This window comes from Myiozetetes cayanensis, unplaced genomic scaffold (genome assembly GCF_022539395.1).
Source record: "Myiozetetes cayanensis isolate MyiCay16 unplaced genomic scaffold, myiCay2020 scf3, whole genome shotgun sequence".
In the NCBI taxonomy this organism is placed as follows: Eukaryota; Metazoa; Chordata; class Aves; order Passeriformes; family Tyrannidae; genus Myiozetetes; species Myiozetetes cayanensis.
The window spans coordinates 56,927,994-56,953,460 of NW_026087521.1; the positions used below are offsets into that span (position 1 = coordinate 56,927,994).

The 25,467-nt window shown below is 41.4% G+C and overlaps 1 protein-coding gene and 1 long non-coding RNA gene across 2 annotated transcripts in view; both read right to left on the minus strand.

Moving 5' to 3' along the window:
• Positions 1-9,611, minus strand: part of TRIM24 (tripartite motif containing 24) — a 61,193-nt gene extending 51,582 nt beyond the window's left edge. The window contains exon 1 of the mRNA XM_050324416.1: positions 9,227-9,611. Within this exon, the coding sequence (XP_050180373.1) occupies positions 9,227-9,611 (385 nt within the window). The remainder of the gene's footprint in view (positions 1-9,226) is intronic.
• A 903-nt stretch (positions 9,612-10,514) lies between these two features.
• LOC126645007 (uncharacterized) overlaps positions 10,515-25,467 on the minus strand; it is a 30,670-nt gene continuing 15,717 nt past the window's right edge. The window contains exon 7 of the long non-coding RNA XR_007630059.1: positions 10,515-25,110. This is a non-coding gene — a long non-coding RNA (uncharacterized LOC126645007). The remainder of the gene's footprint in view (positions 25,111-25,467) is intronic.

Consider the following 25,467-nt stretch of genomic DNA (forward strand, 5'->3'; position numbering starts at 1 on the left):
AAAACCTTCTAATTTTAAAGTCGTCTTCTTCTCCAGCCATCTCGTCTTCTCCAGCCCCAGCAGAGTAGTACAGCTCTCCATCTCTTTCTTCCCACCTACTCAATCCCTATGCAGCTGCCAGCATTAGCTGCCCTAAGAGCATCAGTGTTACAAGTACCCTGACATAGCACATTCATCAGCAGCCGCCTAAACGCAATATGAACTTGGGTTAGGCTGCGTTATAGCATTAGTTCAACAAACTTCAGCTCCACACATCCTTAATCATGCTCAGACTTTATAGCAGATGCCTAGCAATGAATGAAGCAGATTAAGTAACTTTTATTAAATGCCTTCTGAGCTCACGTAGACATCCTAGAAAATACATGGGGATTTTCCAAGTCAACATTTCGGTAAAATTAGTCCTTTTTCTTTTTTGCAATTTACAGTACTGACAGATGTGTCAGCTCACCAGGAAAATTATACACTTACTTTTCAAATTAGGCAATCATTTTAGTTCAAAGGGTATTTGCGCTACAGTCTTGTTTTATTCAAACTGTACTATATTCACTTGAGGGACTATAGTTGAAAGGGGAACTCTCCATTTTAATAAAAAGTTGCCTGTGGCAACTTGGTTATTAATCAGAAGTAGAAATCTTTCTACAGTCAGAAAGCAAATGGCTCAGCTCTCCTGTCCATATACTCCCAATTACAGACAGTTTAGCATCAGAGTTGCAGATTTCTTTCTTGAAACGAGGATGTCTCCGTGACCCAAATCCACACTACAAACAAGGGCCCTCAAAACCCATGAGTGCAGTTCAAAGAGCTGAGCCTTGCTTACTGTCATTCTTTTTCCCCATAGCCCACTGATAAACTTCAAAAATAACTAGAAAGCTTGTTTAACATCAGTTCTCGATCATAAGTTTGTAATGTATGCAAGGTAATACACAATTTTCTCCCACATAAAAGCTTCAAATAAGCATTTACTTGAAGCACTAGAGAGACGGTATGAAGTAATTAGGAACGTTCTTTTGCTCAACCTTTGGCTTCATAGCTGACTTTACAAGACTGTTTCTTGTTAAAAATAATGTCATTTTGTTAGTTACTTCACACAACTATTTCATGCTTTCTTTGATGGTAAACACTTATGTTTTTATACATACTCTCTGGACAGTAAGTAAAAAAGGAAATAATTTAGTCATTCCAAATGTGACACAGGCGTCTTCAAAGCACATTTAAGCTGTGAGTACATAGTTTAAACAGTATGCAACTACATTGCTACCTAATTGCTGAGGTAAGTTTTAAAAGCATCACTGGAATTTTTCTACAAAAACAATTTTTCTGTGGCCTTTAATTTAGCCAAAGAAAAAATAATGCATCACTAAACTGTTACAGCACATCAAAGTTAAATAAGAAGTAATAGATCTGATAGCAGACTTTGATAATATTCACAGTTCAGCCAGATCACCTGCATAGGTCCACAATGCACACTTCAGGGCCATATTCACCTGAAGAACCCTGCCTGACCACCGTATTATGGAGTTCTACATGGAATAGATATCCATCTGCAGCCCGTGGACGGCCCTGCTTTGGATGCCCAAAGGAGGCTTAGGCCCTGTGGGAAACCCATGCCCTTGAGCAGGCTCCTGGCAGGACCTGTGGGTCTGTGGAGAGAGGAGCCCATGGTGGAGCAGGTTTGCTGGCAGGACTTGTGACCCCAGTGGGGGACCCGCGCTGGAGCAGTCTGCTCTTGAAGGACTGCACCCCATGGAAGAGACCCATGCTGGAGCAGTTCATGAAGAACTGTAGCCCATGTGAAGGATTCACATTGGAAAATTTGTGGAGGACTGTCTCCCATGGGAGGGACCTCGCACCGGAGCAGAGGAAGCAGCGCTTCCTTCCCCCGAGAAGGAAGGAACAGCAGAAACATCATGTGATGAACTGACCACAACGCCCATTCCCCTCCTCCTGTGGCACCGTGGGGCACAACGTAGAGAACTGGACATAAAGTTAAGCCTTGGAATGAGGGAGGGTGGGGAAAGTTTTCTATAAAGTTTGCTTTTACTTCTCATTATCCTACTCCGACATGACTGGTCATAAATTTAGTTAATTGCCCCAGGCTGAGTCTGTTCTGCCCCTGATGGTAATGGCTGAGTGATCCCTTCCTGTCCTTATCTTGACCCATGAGCCTTTTGTTTTATTTTCTCTCCCTTATGCAGTTGCAGAGGGGAATGATAGAGCAGCTTTGGTGGGCATCTAGCATCCACCCAAGGTCAAACCACCACACCACTCTATTATTTAATTTTATTGCAAAAAACTTTTAAAAGAGAAAATTTTTAATTTCAGAAATAACAGATATTTCATAAAGTCAGTCATGCATCCTGAAATACAGTCACATTTAAAATTCACTTTAGGTTCTTTTTGGTTTTCCCCTGTTTTGTTTTTAGATTAGATATAACCAGCAAAATACCAGCTTCACAAGTTTACTGTTACTGGGAAATTCCAGTAATAATATGGAAATTCCTCCTACAGCATCATAACAAACACAGACAACACTGGCACAAAACCCTCCCTGTACAAAAGACCAGTTTCTACATTCAGAATCAAGAGTTTCAACAAAATTTTTCTAAACTTTAACTGACTGGGTGAAGTTGAGAGAACATGGTCACTTTGTAGCACTCCTGGAAGTCAGCATGCCAACCTAAAATCCTGCTGCATAACCTACTAGCTCTTCAGGAAATTTCTCCTAGGAATGAGTTAGCCCACAAAGAGCATACACATCCTTCCACTTGCTTCTTCATCAACATATGCACAGCTATTTACCTTTGCTCTTTCAACAAGGCATTTTCTTAAGAGATATGTCTATTATAAGCATTAAAACAACCAAATGCACTTTCAACTAAGCACATACCTGAGAATTTTTAATACATTAGTATATATTTTCTTTCCTTATGATCTAAGATTCCTTTCCACTGTTAAAAATACTAATCTCTTACCAGAGACATTATAAGCTGAACTTTTTTGAAATAAAGCTAGGTTGGCCTCTGAGGATATAAATCTTGGTTTGGAAAAAAGCTTCACACACCAATACAGCTATTTTGATAACTTCTACAGCTTAACTTCAGTAGGGCTTCCAATTGGAATGAGCTGGGCTACATCACTGCAGTTGTTTTAACACTCATCTGATACTCCTGATGGCTTCAGCCTTTCAATCTCCCAGTTTCTATGGGTGAAAGAAAGCAAGTATGTAAATGCATTCGACCTACTCTAGAAACACTATTCTGCATACATATATACGATAACAAACATCTATTACATACTTATATTAATCATACATTGGAACAAGCATGATTAAAGCTGCTTTCCACATCATGTGGTTGTCCACCTTAATAAAGGCTGCATAGGTATGTCTCCAGATTTCTGGGGAATTCCTGGTAGAAAATAACGCAGTAATTTTTGGCAAATATATCCCTACCAGAAATTATACTTGTACAATAAGTATCATATTCCATCACATATATATTGAAAGCATACCTTCTTCTAAAAGGGTATTATGATTAGAAAAATAAGAACCTTCTCTAGATAGTTTACTGATTAATATTTTAAGCTTTCACTAATTTCATGACTTTTCAGCCAAGAAGTTTGTCCATTACAGGCTATCAAAACAATAATACTGTAACGATCCTAAATGTTTTTTACATAGTCAATCTCTGGGGCTCCATGAGTTTTGAATTCAAAACAAGCACAAATCAAAACCAGTATGAAAACTAGACATGTCTTTCCTACACATATTCCAGTAATATACACTAATTCAAACACTAGCACACCCAAATCTCTGGAGGTTAAACAATTCAGTTCTTGATGCACCACAGCATAAAATAAGATTTGTGAAAGGATGAAGAGATGCAACCATGTTCGTGAATGTGTGTTAGCCACACAATGAAAACATGGACTCCTTGTAATGGTGGAGAGAATTCACTTCATGCAAGTGGCAATATGAAAGCTGAAATGGAAATAATCATGTGTATCAGGCAGATTTAAAAAAAGAATCTTACGTCTTTTTAGACTACAGAGACATGGAAGAAAAATTGAACTTCACCATAAGAAACCTCAAATGAAGTTATTATATCCTTCAAATTAACTAAGAAGGATCCTAAACATTATCAAACTAAAAGAGCGAAAGAACGTGTTACACACAGACAAATAAAATTTAAGTTGATGTCAAAAGCTGTGTTTTCAAGGTCAAACGTAGTGATGGCACTGGAAAGTCCAGATATCCAGATCAGATGAGACTATGAAAGAATTTAAAGCTATCTGTATAAGGACTGACTATGGGACATAATAAAACAGATGCCATCCACATACATGAGGGGATATCAAGGGTAAGGTCTTCATGCCTTAAAGAACTTGAAACTGTCTTGCTAAACAAATATTTCTGGGCATTATTAACCTGAAATATGAAACATGAGCATCCCTGAAATCCTTGTTTAGTAACTCTGAAGTAATAATGGCCAGTCTTCGCGAGCGAAGATCCGGGGAAGGTCTTTACACCTTCCAGCCTGCGCATTGGATTTTTTAGGTGAGACACAGTGTGCGCGGAACTGAGCCCACCCTTTAATCCTAAGGTTCATCTGCCGGGGCCAAGCGAGCTTGGATAGTTGCAGCGAGGTCCTCAGGACGTAGATGGATTGCCTTTACAGGGTTAACGAGCTCCATCTGCCCGAGGAGTGTCCCTGACCAGCGGTAACAGTGCCGCGCCCTTAACCACTAGACCACGAGGGGCTCCCTAACTCTGAAGTATTTACTCCTTAATTAACAGCAAGTATCAAACATATTTGCATTTTTAGTGTGGACATTCCACAAGAATTTATATCCTGGCGTTGTCCAAACATCATATGCTTCTAACAACTTCATACAGATTTGTTTGCTAGCAGGTTAGTCTACAGATAAATTACCAGGAAAAAAAAAGTTTCCTTCTACTATTTTTGGCATTGACACCAGTAAGATTTCATCATGATACCTGTATAAAACTTTGCTATGAGTTTCCATTCAGAAGTATTTCTTCACACCAGTTTCCAATCTATTTTGTGTACAGACTGATGATTAAGAAAAAACAAAGATACTCACAACTTAAAATAGTTCTGAAAAGGAATAGTATCTCAATCTATAACTTCACAGTTTTCATGTACCTGTTTCACATCTAAAAATTCCAGAAGAGTATGATGAGGTTCTCCACATTACCAACACTGTCCTTTAAGTACTGGCTACTATTCAACCAATCACTGAAGTGCTGCCCAGCACAAACTTTGGGCAAATGGCAGATTTCTAATAACAGCCTTTTTGTTTGCACCACTTACAACTCACACCATCGAAAAAGTAAAGAATGGCCATTTGAGAAACAAAAGGAAAGCTCATATGAAGTTAGCCAAGATATTCAGTAGTGGCGCCTGTAGACGCTCAAAAGCGAGTGTCACATTTACGGACCCTCTCTCGCAGCACTCCCTGCAGTTCATAATGCTGTGTGTCAGGCAACACATTTTTGAGCAATGCAACAAAAAAATGTCACCTGAATTAAATAAGCTGTCACTGGACATTCAGAAAGCAAGCAGTGAGTTCTCCAGTGCTAAAAGCACTCGTGTCTGACACAGAGATGATTTTGCAACATCTAAAACTTCAGAGACATTACAGAAATCTTAAACTCCAGGTCTTCTTTTTTATAGAAAATTCATGTGGAAGTATAGATTATATCAATGTCAACTGGTCTTGCCACCAGCCTACCTCTGCAGGATTATCATCCACCACACTAAACTCCTTTGCATGTCTTGCCACTTGTCTACTGTTGTGCATATTGAATCTTGTATTCGAGTGAGCAACTCTAGAATTTTTAATTCATTCTAGATCACCAAGTTTGATTTTCTTCCCCCACAGCTTCATAGAGAGTCAACATTCTCCCAATTAAACTTGCCTATATGTTAGAAGTTGGAGACACACTTTATTCTAGTAAAGCAAAGGACTCTTTCTGCTTGGAAACAGTTTGCTGAAGACAAAAAGCATCTCCAGATTTTACTTGAGACTCCATTACCTCTTTAGCTATCTGTTCCTCCACTAATTTGGATGTTGGTACAACACTTCATCTCAGGGCTGGTTCAGTGAAGTTCTTTCCAAATCACATCCTCTCCTTTGTTCAAGACAAACTCCATTCTACCACTCTTTCTTCAGGCTTCTTTTTGTGCAACATCTTAGTGCTCAGCAAACGCAGTCTGCTTATCTTTCAGGAGCTTTTCATAGTTTGCAATTCTATTGTGTTCCTTACTTAGGACATTCCTTCCAGCACAAACAGCTCCCTTGCTGTTTATTTCTTCAGTTTAGTCACAGTAATTTCATAATTTACATCATGAGAGGCATTTATTATCTAACTTTCTAAGCTTATACTCTTCAGTTTATTTCTTCATGTCATTCCTCATAAGCATTTTGTACAACATATTAGCAGCAGAGGTGACAGTTTAGTCCTTCCTTCTTCCAAAAATTTAAAAACTGTAACAAATTTCCTCAATATAATCAGTTTTGGACACCGACAGGGTTTTTTTCTCCCAATCCTAACTTCGAGTTCACATCTTTTTTGTCCCAGTTGGAAAACAGAAAGCAGAAAATGCACATCATCAAGTTTGGACATAGCCATCTAATATATAGTCCCTATCATTTTAGCTGGGCCAAAACCGTGACAAAAAAAGATGAATAAAATGCCTCAAGGAGAGTGTGAGATTCTTCTTCCTATTGGACAATGAATGGTAGTGTGGAAGCATGAAAGTAGATTGGGAGAAAAGCCAAGAGGGTAAAAATAATTGTCACCAAAAATACAGTAAGTCTGCAATGAGGGGGAATATGTACTGTAAATTCATTCACACAGAACCAACTCCCAATCAAAGGAGGGACACACAGCTACAGGTTTCCTGTTTCTATGATTCATTATTTCACCTATCATTTGTTCTCTCAAGCAGATGTTTGAATAGCACTAATCTTTTAATTCTTATGATGTATCTTATTTCTCACTCAACTACAGACCCCAATTTCTGCTATATTTAAACAGAACATCTGGGAATGGGGCTATGCTGCTCATGACCTCAAAAAAGATGATGATATTGTCTATGCTGCAACCTCTGGGTTTGCTGTATCTCTGCCCTCTTTCCTATTTCCAACTATCTCGTCCTGAAATATCTCATTATACGCCAAAGCTTGTATTTTGTCTATTGCTGCCATGCAAAATTTCACAGTTCTACTCGTAGACTTATGAGCAATTAACATCTCCTGGATTAACCAAGCTTAAGTATATAGGCTTTGGGTCTCCCAGATTTTCCTATTCTGTAAATTCTGACTAGGCAGTCTGACTGCAACATACACTACATGCTAAACTGAAAGACTGAATGAATATACTACCACAGACGTCCACATGGATGAAGAAGCTCAGCATACCCTGTTAATAACATACTCAGGAGTTTCTCGGATATTCTGAAACAAGTGTCTCCAATTGTTCCAAATATTCCTTTCTCTGAAGAAGGTGTTCCTTTATGAATTGCTGCAAACACTTTGCATATTCAAGCTGTAATCTTTTGGTCAGAACTGCTGGCAGGATGGTGAAGTTTTCCTAAATGCACTTAAGGGACTTAAAAATGGTCAACTCCAAGTTACTACTTTTCACTTGAGCCCACTACACATCCCAATAAGCACAACCTCCACTAATACCTACAGAGCAGCCCCACTTCATCACACTTCCTCTTTTCTATTCAAGTTTCTCCAAGACTTAAAGAGTACTGTTGTCTGTCTCAAATATTGTCAAGGTCACAGAAGGAACCTGCCATCAGATAAAACTACTGCAGGAATTTGAGATAAGCACAGAAGGGAGAAATTATGACAGGAAGGCACTTATTCCAAGCCTAGCAGAGAAGAGATCTGGTTAGCACATCCTTGTTAACATATCTGGACAAAAATTCCCACTGTGGGGAACTGTGGGAGAGGAAGCAACTGCTCATACACTCCCACTCCACATTATGGGAACAGCATCTGTGACCACTGCACGGACATCTGGAACCTGGACTGTATAAAAATGGTACCCCTACCACCAAGAAGCCTAGGGTGAAGAAGGACCAACGGCATGACACTGGATCCACAGGTGACTATCTTCTGCTTGACCTCTTTCTCTCCCTCACATTTACTGTTAAATAAATGCCATATTATTGACTTGGGCATATGGTCTCCTTTGCACTGTAATTTGGGCACAGGTATATCTCACTAACACTAACTGGATCATAACAAGATCTTAACCTGTTTCTGGTAAAGGATGCTTGTTTGCTCCTTTTTCTAAGATGAAGATTTTGTTAGATGCCTAAGCTAAGTGATCCACTACACCTAAGAGGAATAGAAAAGAAACAAAACCAAAAACATTAGGAAGGTACTTTCAGACTGGAGAAGTTTATTACACATGTTCTACAGCAAGACGTACTTTTCAAACATTGACACAGGCTCCTGTGTCAGTACATGAGCTTACCAAAACTTCTTCGCAGCACTCTCCCTTCGGCGCGACAATTAACTAAGCTGTACATTAATGCACCAGCAGACCCATCCGGGCTGCCGATCAGGCGCACGAGTGTTATTATCGCTTGTCCGCCCCGGTCCCCGCCCAGGCGCGGGGTCCCTCCCGGCTGAGCGGATGACACCTGCAGGACTCCCGTCCGGCCGCGCTACACTCTACAAGCACCACTCAAATAGAGTCTGCTTTCTCGCTACGTTTTTCCGCCTTGCTATCAGCCCGTGTTCAGGTTTTCCGCAGGCAAGGGGCCAGAGCCCCCGGCTCCCCCGAGAGGGGCTCCCCGGCCCCAGCCCCGCACACCCGGCCCGGCGGGGGAATCGGGGGGGCGGCTCTCGCCGCTTCTCTCCATCCGCACAGAGAGGTCCTGGGAAAGTACAACAGTGCTGCCTTCCCTCCGAGGTGGGAAATTTAAAAATAACCATTAAAATAAACCAAGCCAGAGCACAACGCCGCCGCCAGCCCTGGCGCTGGTGAGCTGCGAGCACAGCTCATCCCGACAGCTCCGTGCCCCGGCAGCCCCGCGGACGGGCACTTGCACCTCACCCACCGCACCCAGTCGCGACAGCTCCCCGCTACCCCGCGCCTATCGCGACGCACAGGCCTCCGTGGGGCGGGGTGGAGGGGGCAGCAGGCAGGGTAAGGGGCGGGCGGCAGGAGGGCACTTACCGGGCGTGCAGTGCAGGGGGGAGGCCGGAGGAGGGACGGGTGAGGAAGGGGGCACCGCCGGCAACGGCTCCTTGGGGGCGGCGGTGGCCGCGGGCGCCAGGACGGGGGGCAGCATGAGGTACCGCTCGGGCTGCGGCAGGCAGCGCTGGCACACCGAGTGCAGGCAGGGCAGCAGCTTGGGCCGCCGGCTCTGGATGGGCTGCCCGCACACGCCGCAAGTATCCAACAGGTTGAGCGGGGCCGCGTCCCCGCCGCGCTCCGCCGGGCCCTGCCGGCTCTCGGCCTCGTTCTCCCCGCTCAACGCCGCCGTTGCCCCCGGTCGATCCGCCGGGCAGGGGCCCCCCGCCGTCGCCGCTGCCGCCGCTGCCACTGCCGCCTCTTCCATTGTCCTGCGCCGGCCGCCGCCGGAGCGCCGAAGGGAGGCGGGGCGGCCCCGCTGCCCCCGCCGCTTCCCGCCCGCTCCGCCGCCGCCGCCGCCGTCCTGCCCGGCCCCCGCCCCGCGCGGTGTTTGCGTGCCCGCCCCGGCAGCGGCTGCCCCGCCGCCAACGGCGCCCCGCGGCACGCCCCGCCCACGGGCCCGGGCCCGCAGCCACGCCCGCCCCACCCCGCCCCTTTCGGCATCACGCCCCCCCCGCTGCCTCACGTGGGGCCAGCGCTTCCCCGCCCGCCCCCGGGAACCCGCCCGGCCGCCGGAGGAAGCCCCGCCCCGCCCCGCCCGCACCCCGCGCCCACGGAGCTCCCGCCGCTGCCCAGGGCTCTGCCCTCCGTCCCGCACACACCGCCGAACGGGCTTCCCACCGACTCGCTGGAGCCCTGTCAGCTCCAGCGGCCGCGCTCTCTCCTGGCTAGGTGGGCAGCCTGGCTCCGAATACGAGGAAGAACTTCTTCAGTGTGCGGGTGACCGCGCACTGAACAGGTTGCCCAGAGAGGCTGTGGAGTCTCCCTCACGGGAGATACTCAAGCACCATCTGGATATAATCCTGTGCCATGTGCTCTGGGATGACCCTGCTTGAACTGGGAGGTTGGATCAGATGATACGCTGTGGTCCCTTCCAACCTTACCCATTCTGTGATAGGCATTCGTCCCCTGGGCAGGCGTTGAAGAGGTCACCCTTCTCCCCATTCTGTGTGGATGGGTGTCTAGTTTTGGCCTGTGTTCGGTCTGGGGGATTGCAGCTATACCGCCACATGCAGCCACATTACCTAACTGAAGCTAATTGGTGATTGGTACAATTAAAAAGGTACAATGGAAAAGTACAGTTCTGGTTTGGACACAACATTTTATTGAATCAAAGGCCTTAAGTATTGTGCTTGTGAAGCACTGGAACAGGCTGCCCAGAGAAGCTGTGGCTGCCCCATCTCTGGAAGTGTTCAAAACCAGGTTGGATGGGGCTAAACCACCTGGTTTAGTGGAAGGTATACCTGCTCATGGCAGAACGGGGTGGAAGCAGGTAATCTTTAATGTCCCTTCCAACCCAAACTGATTCTGTGATTTATAAAGTACGCATGCAGACACAAAGCACTGCTTACATGCTGGTTGCTGGTCAATCATAAACCGATGCAAGCTCCTCAGAATATTCAAGACATCTGTGCTTAAAATCCCAGAGCAGCTAGTACACTTCCTGCTTCCTTGCAATCCCATTAAGACCCTAACATAGGTCCCACAATAAATAGGACTATAAAAAAGTCATAAAAGACAAAAGAGGATTTTCTTCAGCACAAGGAGCATTGTCATGATTCAGCGTGTCTCACATCCATAATTTATCATGATAACAGGAGAACAATACAACAGTTTGTTTTGGGGTGGGGGGGGCAGATTTAGCTTTACAATGAGGAATTACAAAGAGATGAATGTCATTCCCTGCTTAAGAATATCAATGGAGGGGACATACCATACATTCTCAACCCCTGACCTTCCTACACGTTGGGAAAAAATGCCACCAGAAACTATCTCTTGAAGCACACCTTCTTCCTCTGAGCCCAGCTGCCTCTCTCTCTTTGCTAAGACTCACCAAGTGGTAGGATAGCGCCTCATTGTCCTCTCTCTCTGATCCCACACACGCTGGTTTGGATACCCAACACATTATGATCATGTGCTAACAATTCCTTGTGACAGGAGCTAACACGCTGAGAACATGCAAGTGTGAATGATGAAATGGGTTCCAGAATTAAAGCTAAGGAGGATGCTACAGGTTCTCTAAGGCTAAAAAAAGTATCAAGAACACCATTAGAAAGGGTATGTGGGGAAACAGGCAATAACTGAAGCACGTTTCATTAGTTTTAATAGATGGAAACTGCGGACACACAGTTTCATAAGATCATCAAATAAGATGATTTCTGAAACTAGTATAAACTGTTTCTCCAATAGGTGTCAACACAGGAAACAGTAAAAAGATCACCTGAGAAGGAACTGAGCAGGTGCTCTGCTGCAAATGATGGTGCTGGTGAGCCAGTATTCCAAAGATTAGTAAAATAATAGGATTATGTTTCCTGTAAAGTTTGTTTGCTTGGGATGTTTGCAAAGCTCACTCAAACTGCGCTGTAAAATCTGTAGTTGCATAGCATCTGAACAGCATCTGATTTAAAATAAATGTTTGAACTTGTATAATTTGAATTTGAATGTAGAGCCTTCCTGTTAGTGGTGGCATATATTAGGAGTACTCAGGACAGGAGCAAAAAGGGTATGGAGGAACAGAAATAATCACCCTGAGGTAACCAGCTGTTCAGTACATGAAGACAAGGAAGTGAGGGGAAAAACCTTTTTAGGTGTAACTGCGTTGTTCAGACAACACTGAGAGAAGCTGCACCCTGTTACACTCACGTGGGTGCACAGCTTTTAGGCCACAGCTACACGGCCCATCTGGCCATCAGGGACTCCAGGCAGAGCTGACTTGGGGCTGCTTGAAAAAGGTCATGCAAACAAACCTGCCATGGGGCAATAATGCTGTGCTCTCTTTAGTCTGGAAACAGCTGATGGTTTTGTTTAGTTTCTGACAAAAGACGACTTCTTGGGTTCTCCAGTGTTTCACTGGGATGAGTCAAAGCAATGAAGAAAGAATGAGGATGGTGACAAACTGATAGTCACCTTAGAAACCATGGAAATCAAGATGACTAGGTGCAGGGAACATCTAGAACCTGAGTTGCTTCCCTCTTCCAAACTCACAGAAGAACTTCAAAGCTTCCTATGCCGCTAACAAGTAACAACTTCCATTTACAATTTGTGAGTTTTACTACATCCTGTGCTTCTTCTGGACATCCCAATTAAAGCAAATTCCAGAAGATTCTGCCTTCTGTTTAGATACACACTTTGAGACTGCAATCTAAATCTTTGCCATTTGTAATCTAGATTCCTGCAACATACTCCATAAGAAGTTAAGAAACTTCCGCTGCAGAAAGAAATTGCTGCTGACTTCACAGCAGAACTTCTCAACGGAGGGCGTGTAACTAGGAGCTCCTTGCACTTAGAATTTACTTCCTGTCTCTGATTTCTTACTTTCATCCCTGGTTCAGTTTGTCTGTATTTCTAGATTTTGTAGTAGTCAGTCCTTCAGCTCCTACAGAATACAACCCTTCCCAAAACCCTAAACATCAGCATGCACGTTTCCTCCTCCTGAAACAGCAATGTGACACTAAATAGTCTCTTCCCAAAGTTTTTTTTAGACCAAAATAAAGCCATGGAGCTTTGCTGTTTGATCTGGACAGCTCAGTTTAACCTTTATGTGGCAACAGTGAAGGAAGTGGCGAGGAGACTCAGCATTCCATGCGTATCATTAAAAAATGCTTTTGCCACTATAGTCATCCAAGAGGTAAATGTAGCAGCTTTTTGGCCAGACTCTACTACCGGCAACATAAAGCAGTCACTGGGAGGATCTGTACCAAAATACACAGCATTTACTAGTCTGGCTTCTTTTGACAAAGGGGTATCTTAATATATGTTTGGGTTTTCTGTTGAGTGAAATTCATAAAAAAGATGTTCACTGGAGTAAAGATGAGTGCATCAGGAGTTCGCTGTTAGGGAGATATAATATATTAGCCTTTCCAGCAACAGTATAGGAGAACTTTACATGCCCAAACACCTGGAATAAGCAGTGAATGAACATACTGCTTCCCTAGTTCTGATGACTGAATTAGGAATTAATCCAGAATATGGCTCAGGCCTGTAGGCTGCCTTTTGGAACTCCACAATCAAGAACCCATAAAGCTATAGTAAACTACTTGCTTGTCCTCTCACTCAGGAGAGAGTGAAAGAAACCTGATTTGTGTAATTTTCTTAGGATTTTCAACTTTCTGGTTTTTGTACTTCACTCACCCAACATATACAGACACACACACAAAAACCCTTTTCTTCCATATTGAGGAATGGTTTGTTAGGGACCTTTTTTGTGTCCTAATATATATGCTCTTTACCCAACTAAAATATTTCTTGGGCACCTGCCGAATAACCTCTGGTGCTCTTCTTTCGCAATTGAAAAGCGATTCACTTGACCAGCTTGGTCTCAGCTGGAAGCTCACACAGATGAGGCTGGGTCCAGCACCCTGGAGTGGGCCAGCTGCCATGTAATATTTCCAGTTCTCCACCCAACATGTCTCCACTGTAAACTATAGAATAACATCACCTCTGCACAGTTTTTCATTGGTTTCATGTTCAGAGAGGACACTAGCTTTTGTAAATTAACCCTGGGTTCACCCCATTAGGTTCCCTTTTATGGAAAAGGAGCTTGCCCAAGGGGTGAGGCAACATGCCAGTTCTGAATGCCCAGTGTTTGATAAAAACTGCTGAAAATGACTGTGGTATTCACAAACCCATTTTCTTCCAAAATGTATTTTTTAGGGTTAGCCTTCACTTTCATAGAAAGTTCCACAAACACATGGAAATGACATAGATAAACAGAAACACATCCCAGTTAACGTTCCCTAACAGTGCTCTCTGGAGGATGTGTCACTGAGCAGCATAGCTCAAGAATGGTTAGCAGATAAGGGTCACTGAGAAATGGGTCACTGAGAAATGGAATGTTCTTTGGGAGTTGTCTCCTTGATCATGTAGTAGAACAAGAATCAAAAGGAAGACCCTGTACTGCAGATAGGGAAGAAGAGTTAAATTGTAGGCATAGCTATGCACAAATGTAAGCATGTAAAAATGTAAGTTTTTACATGTAAAAATGTAAGTTTTAAAGATTAACCAATCATGAGCTTGGCTTTTGCAATATGTATGAGCTTATTAAGTGCCTTATAAAAATGACTGCTTATAGACAATAAATGAACGCACTTATTGATCCTGAGGTCGTTGTGTCATTCCTCCATCCCCACAGTGCTCTATCCAACTGTTTTATCAAACAGTTACAGGTCCCCTCTCTGATCCCCAGTGGATCTTTGGAATCCTTTGTCTTTCCTAGGGATGAGTAGGATGCTAGGACTGCAGAGATCCTGTGGTTCAAAATTAAATCTCTCTGCCCTTCCAATTCCCTGTGCTCACTGACTGTGCAACCACAATGGAAGTGGGACATCCCAGTGTAGCAAGCACCGCCCAGCCCAGCCCTGGTAATTTAAGAGTGCAGGTGGAAGCTAACCCCTGATGAGTTAAACCCAGACATTCAACCAAATAATCAGGCCAACAGACCATATTCCTAAATTATCACAGGGCAGCTCCAAAACTGTCATATCCAGTTTCTTTTCTGACATGTAAAAGGCCAGAAATATCTTTCTGCAGCAGCACAAGTAACCTTATTGGGTATTAGACTCATTTCAAGGAACTCAGGAATTATCCAGGGGGGACCACAGCTTCTGCTGATGAATCTCAGTAATCTCAGGAACTATAAAGTAGGGGGTATAGTTGTGTTGCCCATGGTTAGAAATCCAGTAATAATTGATTGCTTAGCTCCCTACCTGCCTAAAGCACTTCCCTCGCCCCTGTTTCTTTACGTTATGAGGGTTTCTTATTCAAGTTCTTGTTAGCGTCAGTGCTATTGTTAGAACAAAATGAAGCACTGCAAACTCCTCTTAATTTATGTACAAAACAGTGTATCTCAAGTCACTGGGTCCACTGGGAAACTGCAGCCCACCAGAATGAGATTCTGTCCTGACTTCATTCCAGAAGAGGGACTTCCTAAACTTCTTTTTGAGGGAGAATGGAAGAGGAAAAAAATATTGCTTTAACAGTCACTGACAGCATCAGTAGCAATGGTAGTAGGTGAATGTACATGGAAAGGAAGCCCTGGGTGATATATTTTCACTTCTCTAGTGTGAAACTTTAGCTGCAAGGAAAATCAAAGTTTGATTTTAACAAGAGATTCCCGGGTTTCAGGATTTGCTTCCATTTAGATTAGGAAAAAGTTTCCCCAATTTTAAAATACTTTGTGAAGAAAAGTTTTGTGACATAGTCTGATTTGATTAAAAAGTATGCTTTCAATACAAATAATTTGTTTGGATTTTGATCTTTCATTTATTACTATGGTAAATAAAGGCTATACTGCAACATTAAGTACCTAGAATTTTTTTTGTCCAAAAAATACCTAAAAGATAACTACCAAATTACCAGAACTTTTACTTCAACTTCATGGTTTTCTGAAGCATTTTTAATTTAAGAGAAAAATAAAATTTTTCAAACCTCTTCAGATTGCAAAGGAAGATGGTCATTATGCTCATTACCTGATTACCAGTATTCCTACTGACACGTCCCTTGTTGTCCCCACCTGTTTTTCAGTTACGCCTTCACAAATTGTACCATTTTTGGCCAGCAGATCTTTGACTGAATACCCACAGTAAGGTACGTTCTGTCCTCTTCTTATTCTTACTGAGTGTCAGAGGTTTATTTTCCCTGTTGTTGACAGCAGATCACATTAAATTACAAAGAACAGTCCAGGACCAAAAGTGCATTCTTTTTCACTTCTGTTCTGAAAAGGAACCATAGAATGGAGTTATGCAATGACATATTTTTTCCTAGTGATTTTAAGGTCAAATATACTCAATTTAAATGTAAAGGGTGTTTTTTAAAGTGTTACTCTATCTGTTAAGCTACTGCAATTTGCAATTTAAAGGTCATGATATTCCTTCCCAATCAACAGTACTCCTAATGTACCCTAAGTTTTGACTGGAAAGTCCCTTTCTTTCAGCTTAGCATTTCAGGGTTATCTATGTGAATCACATTAAGGCATCAGTTGGGAAGAATAGAATCTCTCTCTTTCACTTCATTTTAAATATTGTCTATACTCAGAAATGCCCTACTTTGCACACAGGCATTACATCTGTGTGAGGGATTTGCATCAGTGTGACTAAATTGATTTTGCTGCATCATTGCATATTTGCCTAATGTCAACAAGGCCTTTACTGTTGGCTATGCTGAACTAAGAAGAATGAAAAAGTAGCATCGAAAACTTTTTTTAAGGTTGTTTGGAGATAGGATTCTGACTATACATACAGGGAAAATGAGAAGGGTTTCTTTAGTTTTATATGTTGCTGCTTTAACAGAGTTGGTTTTCAGTGAATCAAAGCTTATTAGAAAGCACATAGTCTATGTATTTGAGCCAAAGGAACACGCTACAAATTTCCTGGCAAAAAGATAAAATTAACCTTATTGTGGGTACTCAGAATTTTTATTTGCAGTAGCAACTAGTTAGTAAATAAAATGTTCACCTCTTCAAAAGCCTCTGAGCTATTATTATATCTTTCTTGTTGTGTCCCAAATGTTGTCCCCACAACTAAACCAACCCCACAGTGGACAAGAGGCACCAGGACCAGCTGGAGCCGAACCAACTCTTCTGTTTTATTACGCAACTTCTCTGAACAGCCCTGAATAGAGGGTGGGACAACGAAATAGGGATAAACAAGTCACAACCCTGTGTAAAACCACAGTGGACAGACATAGGACTGTGTTATTTGGAATAACACTTCCAAGCCCTCCATCTATCTATGTCTGGACAGACATCAAGACTGCTGCACATAAATTTCAAGCCTCTTGCCTTGCCTCTCAGCTATGAAAGCCTTCTTTACCATAGGAGGCATGGCAGTATGACTCATTTAAACCTCAAGCCTTAAGAGATAAGATATTCCAAGCTTCTCTCCATTTCTTCCCTTTTTTCATTCTGTCATCACTATTTTTGGTATTAATTCTTAGGGGATTATATGCCAATGAAACTATTCATGGTATTAATTCTTAGGGTATTATATCATAATGAAATTAAAGGGAATAGATTACATATATAGGAACTCTGGATAGATAATATCTAAACCCCACAGATTTTACTCTTGGTTACCTCAAGACATTTATGGATCTAGGCAAATACTGAAGATCTAAGAGCATTTCCTTTTCAAACTCTTTGTGTTTGATTAGTGTCTGGGGAAGATGGACGAGAGACAGGAAAATTTCATTTTGCCTTTGCTTTTCAACATGCAATTTCCAGCTGTACAGAAATTCTTTCCTGGGGTTATGATGTGACATACAACTCTTTTGGCAGTGTGCCAGTGATGACATGGTGCCACTTTAGCTGCTCAAATGTTCAGTCATGACCTGAACATAACACTCTATGTGTTCCAGTTTTTTTGATGGGGCAGGAGGTTATTGTTCTTTGGTTAACTGTTGGAAAGAAAATCTTTAAAAGTCAATGCCTATGCCAGTGGTAACTCTCCTGTCCCTTCACAATGAAGTTACAGAGCATTGATGATAAGATGATGCCCCTTTTCAACTTCTCAGTCGTACTCTCCTCTTGATTTAAAATAAAGGGATGATTCTTAATAGCATCTATGATCAGAAACAGTATTTTACTATCTAAAAAAGAGCGCATAAGGTGATGAATATTCCTCTAATTACTAGAAGCTGACATGCACACCTGTGGTTGTTGGTTCCATGCCACCTCTCTCTCAAAATATCTCAACCAAGTGGCCATTGCTGGAGACACCCTGAAGTATTACAACCAACTCCTTCAATACAGTGGGCTAAAGAAGGATTAGGCTGTAAGATCAGAGGCCTCTGGTTCACATGAATTAATAGATGTCTATTGATTTAGGTTGTTACATGATGGGGCAGTCCATTCTCTGTGTCCCTCTGACAGATTTGAGAGGAAAGTGTACATGCTAAAACTTTTACATCCTGCTCCTTTACACTGGTATAGCAATCAGTAGAACTTGACATTTACATAATCCAAAATACTGCATGCTGGCACACTGGCAAAATTGAAGGGCTTAAGAGTGATACCAGCTTTTGTATCTGATTTGATTTATTTAAAATTTGTAGTATTAATAGAGGAGTCAAAATGAGGCTTCAACTGTGTTGGTACAAACCTTTGGGGTTTCTGGTAAGGAGAGAAAAACAAATGTATATCAGGCATATTTTAGTTGTATTTCCTATAAAACCTTTAACGTGCTGTTACACCTTTTAGAAACGTTTCAACCAAACACTTTCATATTCTGCCTCTCTTAGCTTAGAACCTCAGTACATATTTTTGCTTATGCTTAGAGCAGTGTGAGCACTGTACAGCCATAAAATACTGTGACAAAACACACTCCTTCACTCACACAAATATTTCCATCCTAAATCAAATCGTAAAGCAAGCAGAGTTTGACCTTAAATTGGAGAGCTTTGTCAAAAGAAGCCATGTATTACAGTCACAGAAACCTGATCTCCCGATCTGTGGAGCTGCATATTTATGATTTTCCAATGCTTGAATAGATTTTAAAATAAACCGGTCTGTAAATACAAGGGAAAATCTAACTGCAGTGTTATGAAGTTGTGCTATGCAGCACTCCAGATATGTTTTCTTCACAACTCTATGGAACTGAGAGCAATATGTAACTAATATCTAATTTAGTTCTTGTACCGCTATTCAAAAAAGTCATATTCCAAAGGAATATTTTAGTAATCTACAGTATAATGAATTTTAATGTATTTTTTTGAAGGCATCATTCAACATTTCAGCTAGGATCAAAGGTTGTGGTTCATGCATCAGAGACATACTCTGGAATTAAAGACAGCTGGATTGACTTTAATATACATATCTCTCTCTCTATATATATATCTCTATATATATATCACATACTCACTATTTTTCCCAGGGAAGTATGTAGCTCTGTTTGCATTTGCACAGAAATTGCATTTTCTTGTCCCATGGGCTTGTTGTGAGGGACCTCAAAGACTGAGACTGAGATATCTCACATACTGTTGTAATTAGATGTCATATAAAATAAACAGCAGGCAGATATCCTAAATGTTAAAATGAAGCTGGAACTCAGAAGTAATTTCTAATTTGCCATTATTGTCATCCAGTAAAAGATTAAAATAATGAGAATATAGCAATTTTCTTCTTGGTCTCAAGTAATAACTTGGTGTATTTTGCTCATACCTTCAACACACATAATTTTCATTTCAGATACTGAACAAAACAAAATTTTCCTAAGTTATTGCTCTTACAGAGTATTATGAAAAACATAGCAAGGATACTTAAAATTCATATTATCAGCAAATGCGGCTCAGTATAACTCCACCAAAGTATCTAGAACTAAACCAAGCTGGAATTCCTGACAGCCTGTCCTAGTGTTCCTACTCATTGTTTCACAGTTACTGAGAGCTTAGTTCACTTTTACAAAATAAATAATTTTTTTCTTAGTTTCTGCTTGATTAATCACAGGTGAGTGACAAACTGGGAAGAATTAATGCAAAGCCAGACCTGAATAGTACCAATATCAAGCAGTGAACACAACTCCTTTTCCCTTGAGGAAATTTAACAACCAAAATAGGAGTGGTCAAAAAACGTACATTAATTTAAAAAACCCCATCATTTTCTGATAAAGGGAGATAGCTATGATAAAACTGCATAACAGCATAGTCAGAAAATAGGAATTGTCAAAAAATGTACATTAGCTTAAAAAATTCCACCATTTTCTGTATAACAGCACAGTCAGTTGTCCACTGATTTGTAAAAGACAAGACAGAAGTTGCTTTAAATTATTTATAGTTATTCAATAAGCCAGTGCAGAATTTTTCCATTTTGTATTTTTTTACAGTTTTGCCCAGATATGAATGCTAAATAGCTCAAGTTAATGATTCCGGCTCTTGCCGCTGGAACAATGCCAGGTTCAACACCTTTGACAGTTTTAGGTGCATTTGTTAATGTTTTTCTTTCACTTTCCTACCTAATTTTTCTTACATTCATTCTTTTCTATCAAAAAAAAAAAAAAAAGAAGAAAAATCATCTGTTAGCAGTATCTGTGTTTCCAGAACCTGCAGACAGTAGGAGCCTGCACCCTCCAATAATTTTTAGCAAGTGTATTTACTGTTAATATTCCATTTCAGTCTTTTCATTCCTTTACTCACATTTTGCCACACTGGACTGCCTTCTTCGCAATGTTGCTGCATTCCTGTTGCAGCCTTTAAGATTTCCCACCAGTGTGCTGACTGCCATATAGCAATCACATCCCAACAGCATCACGGTATTATGTCAGATCAGAGCCATGCAGGAGTCATGTCAGATATACCACACTCTTCTTATTTGATTGCCTGTGATGCACCATAGCTGAGGCACGGGGTTATATTAAGAAAAATGCCTAAGGACTTTTAGGGGAAATAGAGGGAGTTGAAGAAAATCACTATTTCAAATAAAGGAGAAGAGTCTCTTCCATTTCAATAAGGTAGAAGAAAAAAAGAAACTCGGTTAATGATGTTTCAAGCTGCTGAAATTTGAGTGATTCAGAATTACAAGCAACCAGCAATTACCTCTCATGGATGCACTGGTCTTGGTGAAAGCAGGATTTCAGTCCTTCCCTCTTCAGGCTGCAGTCCTGTGCCCATCATCATCTTGGCAGAGGCTGGAAATACTGTAATCAGGCAGTGGAAGGAAACAAAGCAAATGTGCACCTATGCTTTGGGTTCCCTAAGAGCCAGTGCATTGGAACTGAAGAATACCCAGAGCTTTTGGGCTCTCTCTGTAACCTGCTCAGCCAAGGATGTTGCCCTATGTTGGGTTAAAAGTCCTTCCTCTCAGGTTGCACAGGGAGCACGGTTTAGCTCAGTGGGGAGAAGAGGAAAACAAAGTGACAGCCCAGGTAGAAACACTCCATCTGTTTGGCCAGGGTAGAGCCTGGAGGTCATAAAGGCAGCACACATTTCAAGCAGATTTCTCTGCAACAGGGAAACAACTGCTTTAAGGCATAAGGTAATGGGCTGTTTTTAACAGATTCTAATGCTTAACACAAAATGGGAATGAAAGGGGGAAAAAAAAAAAAAAAAAAAGAGAAACCCCCCCTTATTTGACCGACCTGTAATTCTTTTCCAATGGACTTAAAATGTTTAGGTGCAAAGAGGTATCCCTGGCTAGCCTTCCATAGCCTGAACATGGAAATAAATATAACTTGCCTGTAGTAGTTCACTCCAGCACATCCTTAAACAACTGATTGCTCTGGTTTGCTTGTTAATAAATACATATAAATATTAAAAATAAAACAGAGACACAATGAAATCTGCACACAAAACTATATAGCAAGAGGGAAGAGTAAACAATGCTCATTGGGCAATATAGAGTACCTGGAGAATAAGATATTTCCATAATTTTATTATTTGCAATCATATGGAGAGACATTTCAAACACAAAAAATGCCCTGTCTTTTAGATTTTGTTCCAGAGCTTGTTATTACAGAACAGTTTCCTAAAGAGCAAGTAAAAATAAGCTTAAAAATGTATAAATAAATTATTCATGGTATCCATTGAAGAATTTTGCTTAATACAATGAGAGTAGGCTGCCATCCCCTTCCATAAAAATATTACCTATGACAAGGAAAAAGAGCAGACATAGTAGTTAATACAACATCTATTGTTCTGATATTCACTGACTATCCCATAGAAATTAGGTGCATTTCTATAAAGCCACCACAATTTCTTTTTCCATTCTGCCACACTAGTGCAAACTGGCAAGTTAGTGGATAGTTGATTGTGCAGCTTTGGTTGTTTGTATCCAAACATAAAATGAATTGTCTTGCAGAATGATATACGGGGATTTAGCTTTGCTGAGTCAAATTTCAGTAAAATAAACAGACCCAGAGGTCAAATGAATTAAAGGTACTGCGGCACTGTAATAAAACTATATTGCTAAACAGGTTTTGGATAGAGTTCGGGGTTTCAAATGCTTGTTTATTCCTGTGGCAACATAAGCCACACCAAATCTTTTAAACCCTTTATTAAAGATTAAAAAAAAATAAGGGGAGGAAAAAGAATAAAAATATTCAGAATTAAGAAAAATAAGGCTTTCATTTTTTTAAAAAAATCCAATTTTGTTTTCCTGTTAAAAGTCTATGTGAGCAAACCACCATTGTTTAATAGGCTTAAAGACATAGTAAGAAACAAAAAGTATTGGGGTTTTTATTTCATAAAAGAGAGTTATTCAGCTCTCTGAGATGGGCTGGAACTTCTGCCAGAGCTGTTGTTAGAGTCCAGTCCTTCCCTGGAGAGGCAGGCAGTATGGGCACAAGAGCTGCAGGGGAAGGGAACTCAGCCTCTCACTCTGGTGTTGGCACTGAATAGCAAATTCATTGCTAGAAGAATTCCAGGACAGCATATTGTCTGTTGGTCACATGGACACATGGAAACTGCAGCAACGTCCTGCTGTCTCTAACACAGCTTTTTGGACGCTGTTTATTAACAGTGTCTCGGCAGCTCTCCAAAGGACAGTTTAATATCTCAAGCAGGTTTTTCTTAAACAGAAAACAAAGGCAAACACAGATGAAAAAAGAAAGAATGAGGGAGGGAAGGAAAAACACAAACCAAGCTGCTGCACTTCTGCTGCCTATCTATCTTTCTGCAGCTTGGGTCAATTAAGCATCCTTGCAGCACAAGATTAGGGGCACCAGAGAGGCAGAATAGCCCATCCACTCACGATTTAGCTCGTTTATGAGGCTTACTCTACAGTATATCTATTTTGTCCCTGTGACAGCAAAGAAAGATAGTTGGGTCTTGAAGCGTGTCCTGCCCTCACACACCCCCTCTCCCTTGCAGTCTCTGGTAGGTAATGTGGTTTGTCCTAAGGTGGGAATTGCAGGAGGAGCTGTCTGGATGCTCACGTAATTAATGCATTCCAGAGATGGGGGAGCTGTGATGATTGTGACTGACTTTTTTACAGATTGCCCTGCAAAAGGGTATAAAATGTAGCTGGAGACCAGGCCAGTAGATCTCCCAAGGCTACAGGCAGCTTCCAGATGGATCCCACCCTAGTAGGGATGCCTGCAGGGTACATCCAGCCCTAAGATGGGAACACTCACTTTTGGATGAGTTGAGTAAAAGCACTAAGATCCAACCATATATAGAGATAGAATCCTAAAGCAGCTCCATAGGTGCTTTGCTGCTTTGTAATTGTGCTTTCTGCAAGGTCAGAGGCTCTAAACCTGCACATTTCCAGTTGAACCTGGTTATGTTATAACCCTTTAGATCTGATCATATTATACACTGCATTGGCAGTATTTAGGTACTGTATTAGCAATAAATCTAAGTACAGTAATCTATAGGAAGAGTGTCATCCTATGGATGAAGACTGAGAGTCTTCTCTCTGCTACTCTGCCACAGTCCCACTGAGTCTAGTCTCATATTTTTCTTCTTTACTGGACACGATTTCAGCATAGTCCTTGGGGCTTATCACTGTGTCTTGTTTTCTTGAAAAAGCTGTCATTTTCTGTTTAATTTTTGCAAATCTTTGCAAATTGTTTTATGTAATAATCTGAACTGTACACTGATCACCTTGAACTACTTAGAGGGTAGGCCTTGGCACAACAGGATCTAATTTTTCTTGTTTGCAAGGACATGCCTTATCTTCTCTAAGGAATGAAAGTCTGCATAGTGGCCACTAAAGATATCAGAATGCTTTTTCTGAGATTAAATTTATTAATGTCATTGTCCTGTCTAAACAATATGAAATTGTATAGTTCAGGACTTTTTACTTGACACACATTCTCAAGGAAAACAAGCGTAAAACAACTCAGACATGTCTGACGTGTCTGTCAGGCTGTAGGGGAAAATGTGCTGCGGTTAAAAATTCTGGTGTCATCTGGTCTCATGACAAAAGATAAATCTTGCATGTTTGGTGCAAGGACTTAAAATCTGATAGAAGACAGCTTTTGTGTCAATGACATGTTGGTTTTATCCTCATTAAATAAGTGTATGAAAACTCATGGTGCATGACTTTGGTTTCAACAGCGAACTTTCCTAAAAGGTCTCATTTGCTATGGATGGGCATCTGCTACTATAAGCTGTAAGAGGTCTAGGCAACCAAAGGGAAAGCAGGGGTCTTCCTTCCTCTGATCTAGATGTCTTCCTCTGATCCTAGATGTCCAAATCAAGAGTGCAGAAGACAGTTGTTCAAATGCACTGTGAAGAAATTCTCAGGAAGATATACTGGATCCCAAACCTATGCTAGATGAGGAGTGGGGTCAGGAGGAGGAATTGGGGAGTTAGGATGGTCCAGCTAGGTAGATTGGAAGCAAAGAGGGTCATACTGGGGAATGAGCAAACAGCTAACCAGACTGGGAGATGTGGGAGATCAGGAGCTGGATCTAATGGACTTTCACCTATAGGAGAAGGTGGAGTCCCAGGATGAAGTGGGGAAAGCAAAGGATAAGGATGACAAGAGGCTGGAGGAGTCACAGTGGGTTACCTTATATCTGGAATCCATCTGATTACTTGTCACCCCAGCCAACAAGCAGAACCTCAGTTTGTGTTTCTCACCAGTGCCCATCAGCAATCCTCTTCTGGAAGTTCTTTACTCAGAGGATGACAACCCGTGGCTGGTAGTGGCACTCTATTAGCTCAAGTAGCAGAAATCTGTGCTGATACTGCAGTTGTTAGTCTGCCAAGGAAAATGGGGTACCGTGATAAAATTCATGTCTTTCCAGCTTGTTTTCGTTTTTCTATCTTTTTTTCTGTATAAGAAAATAAATAAAGAATTTGTTAAAGAACATTACTGAGATTGCTAAGTAAAGCAATTGAAACAGGAAATAGCAGATTCAAATAAATTATGTTTATTCTGTTTTAATTAATTTTTCATAATGTGATATTAGGAGCTTATCTCTCCTGCTTATCCCATTGTGGTCTAATAAGTAATTAGCTCAAACTCATTTAGAGCAGAGAATATGCTAATACAACAGAAATATTTCTTCCAGTGTGTCTTTTTTCATGTCTTTGCTACACAGGTTTATTTTGTGCTCTGTGAGTTAGTACAGTGGAAAAACAAGAATACAACTATGCAGTCACCCTGATTTATCTGTTTTGGACATTGT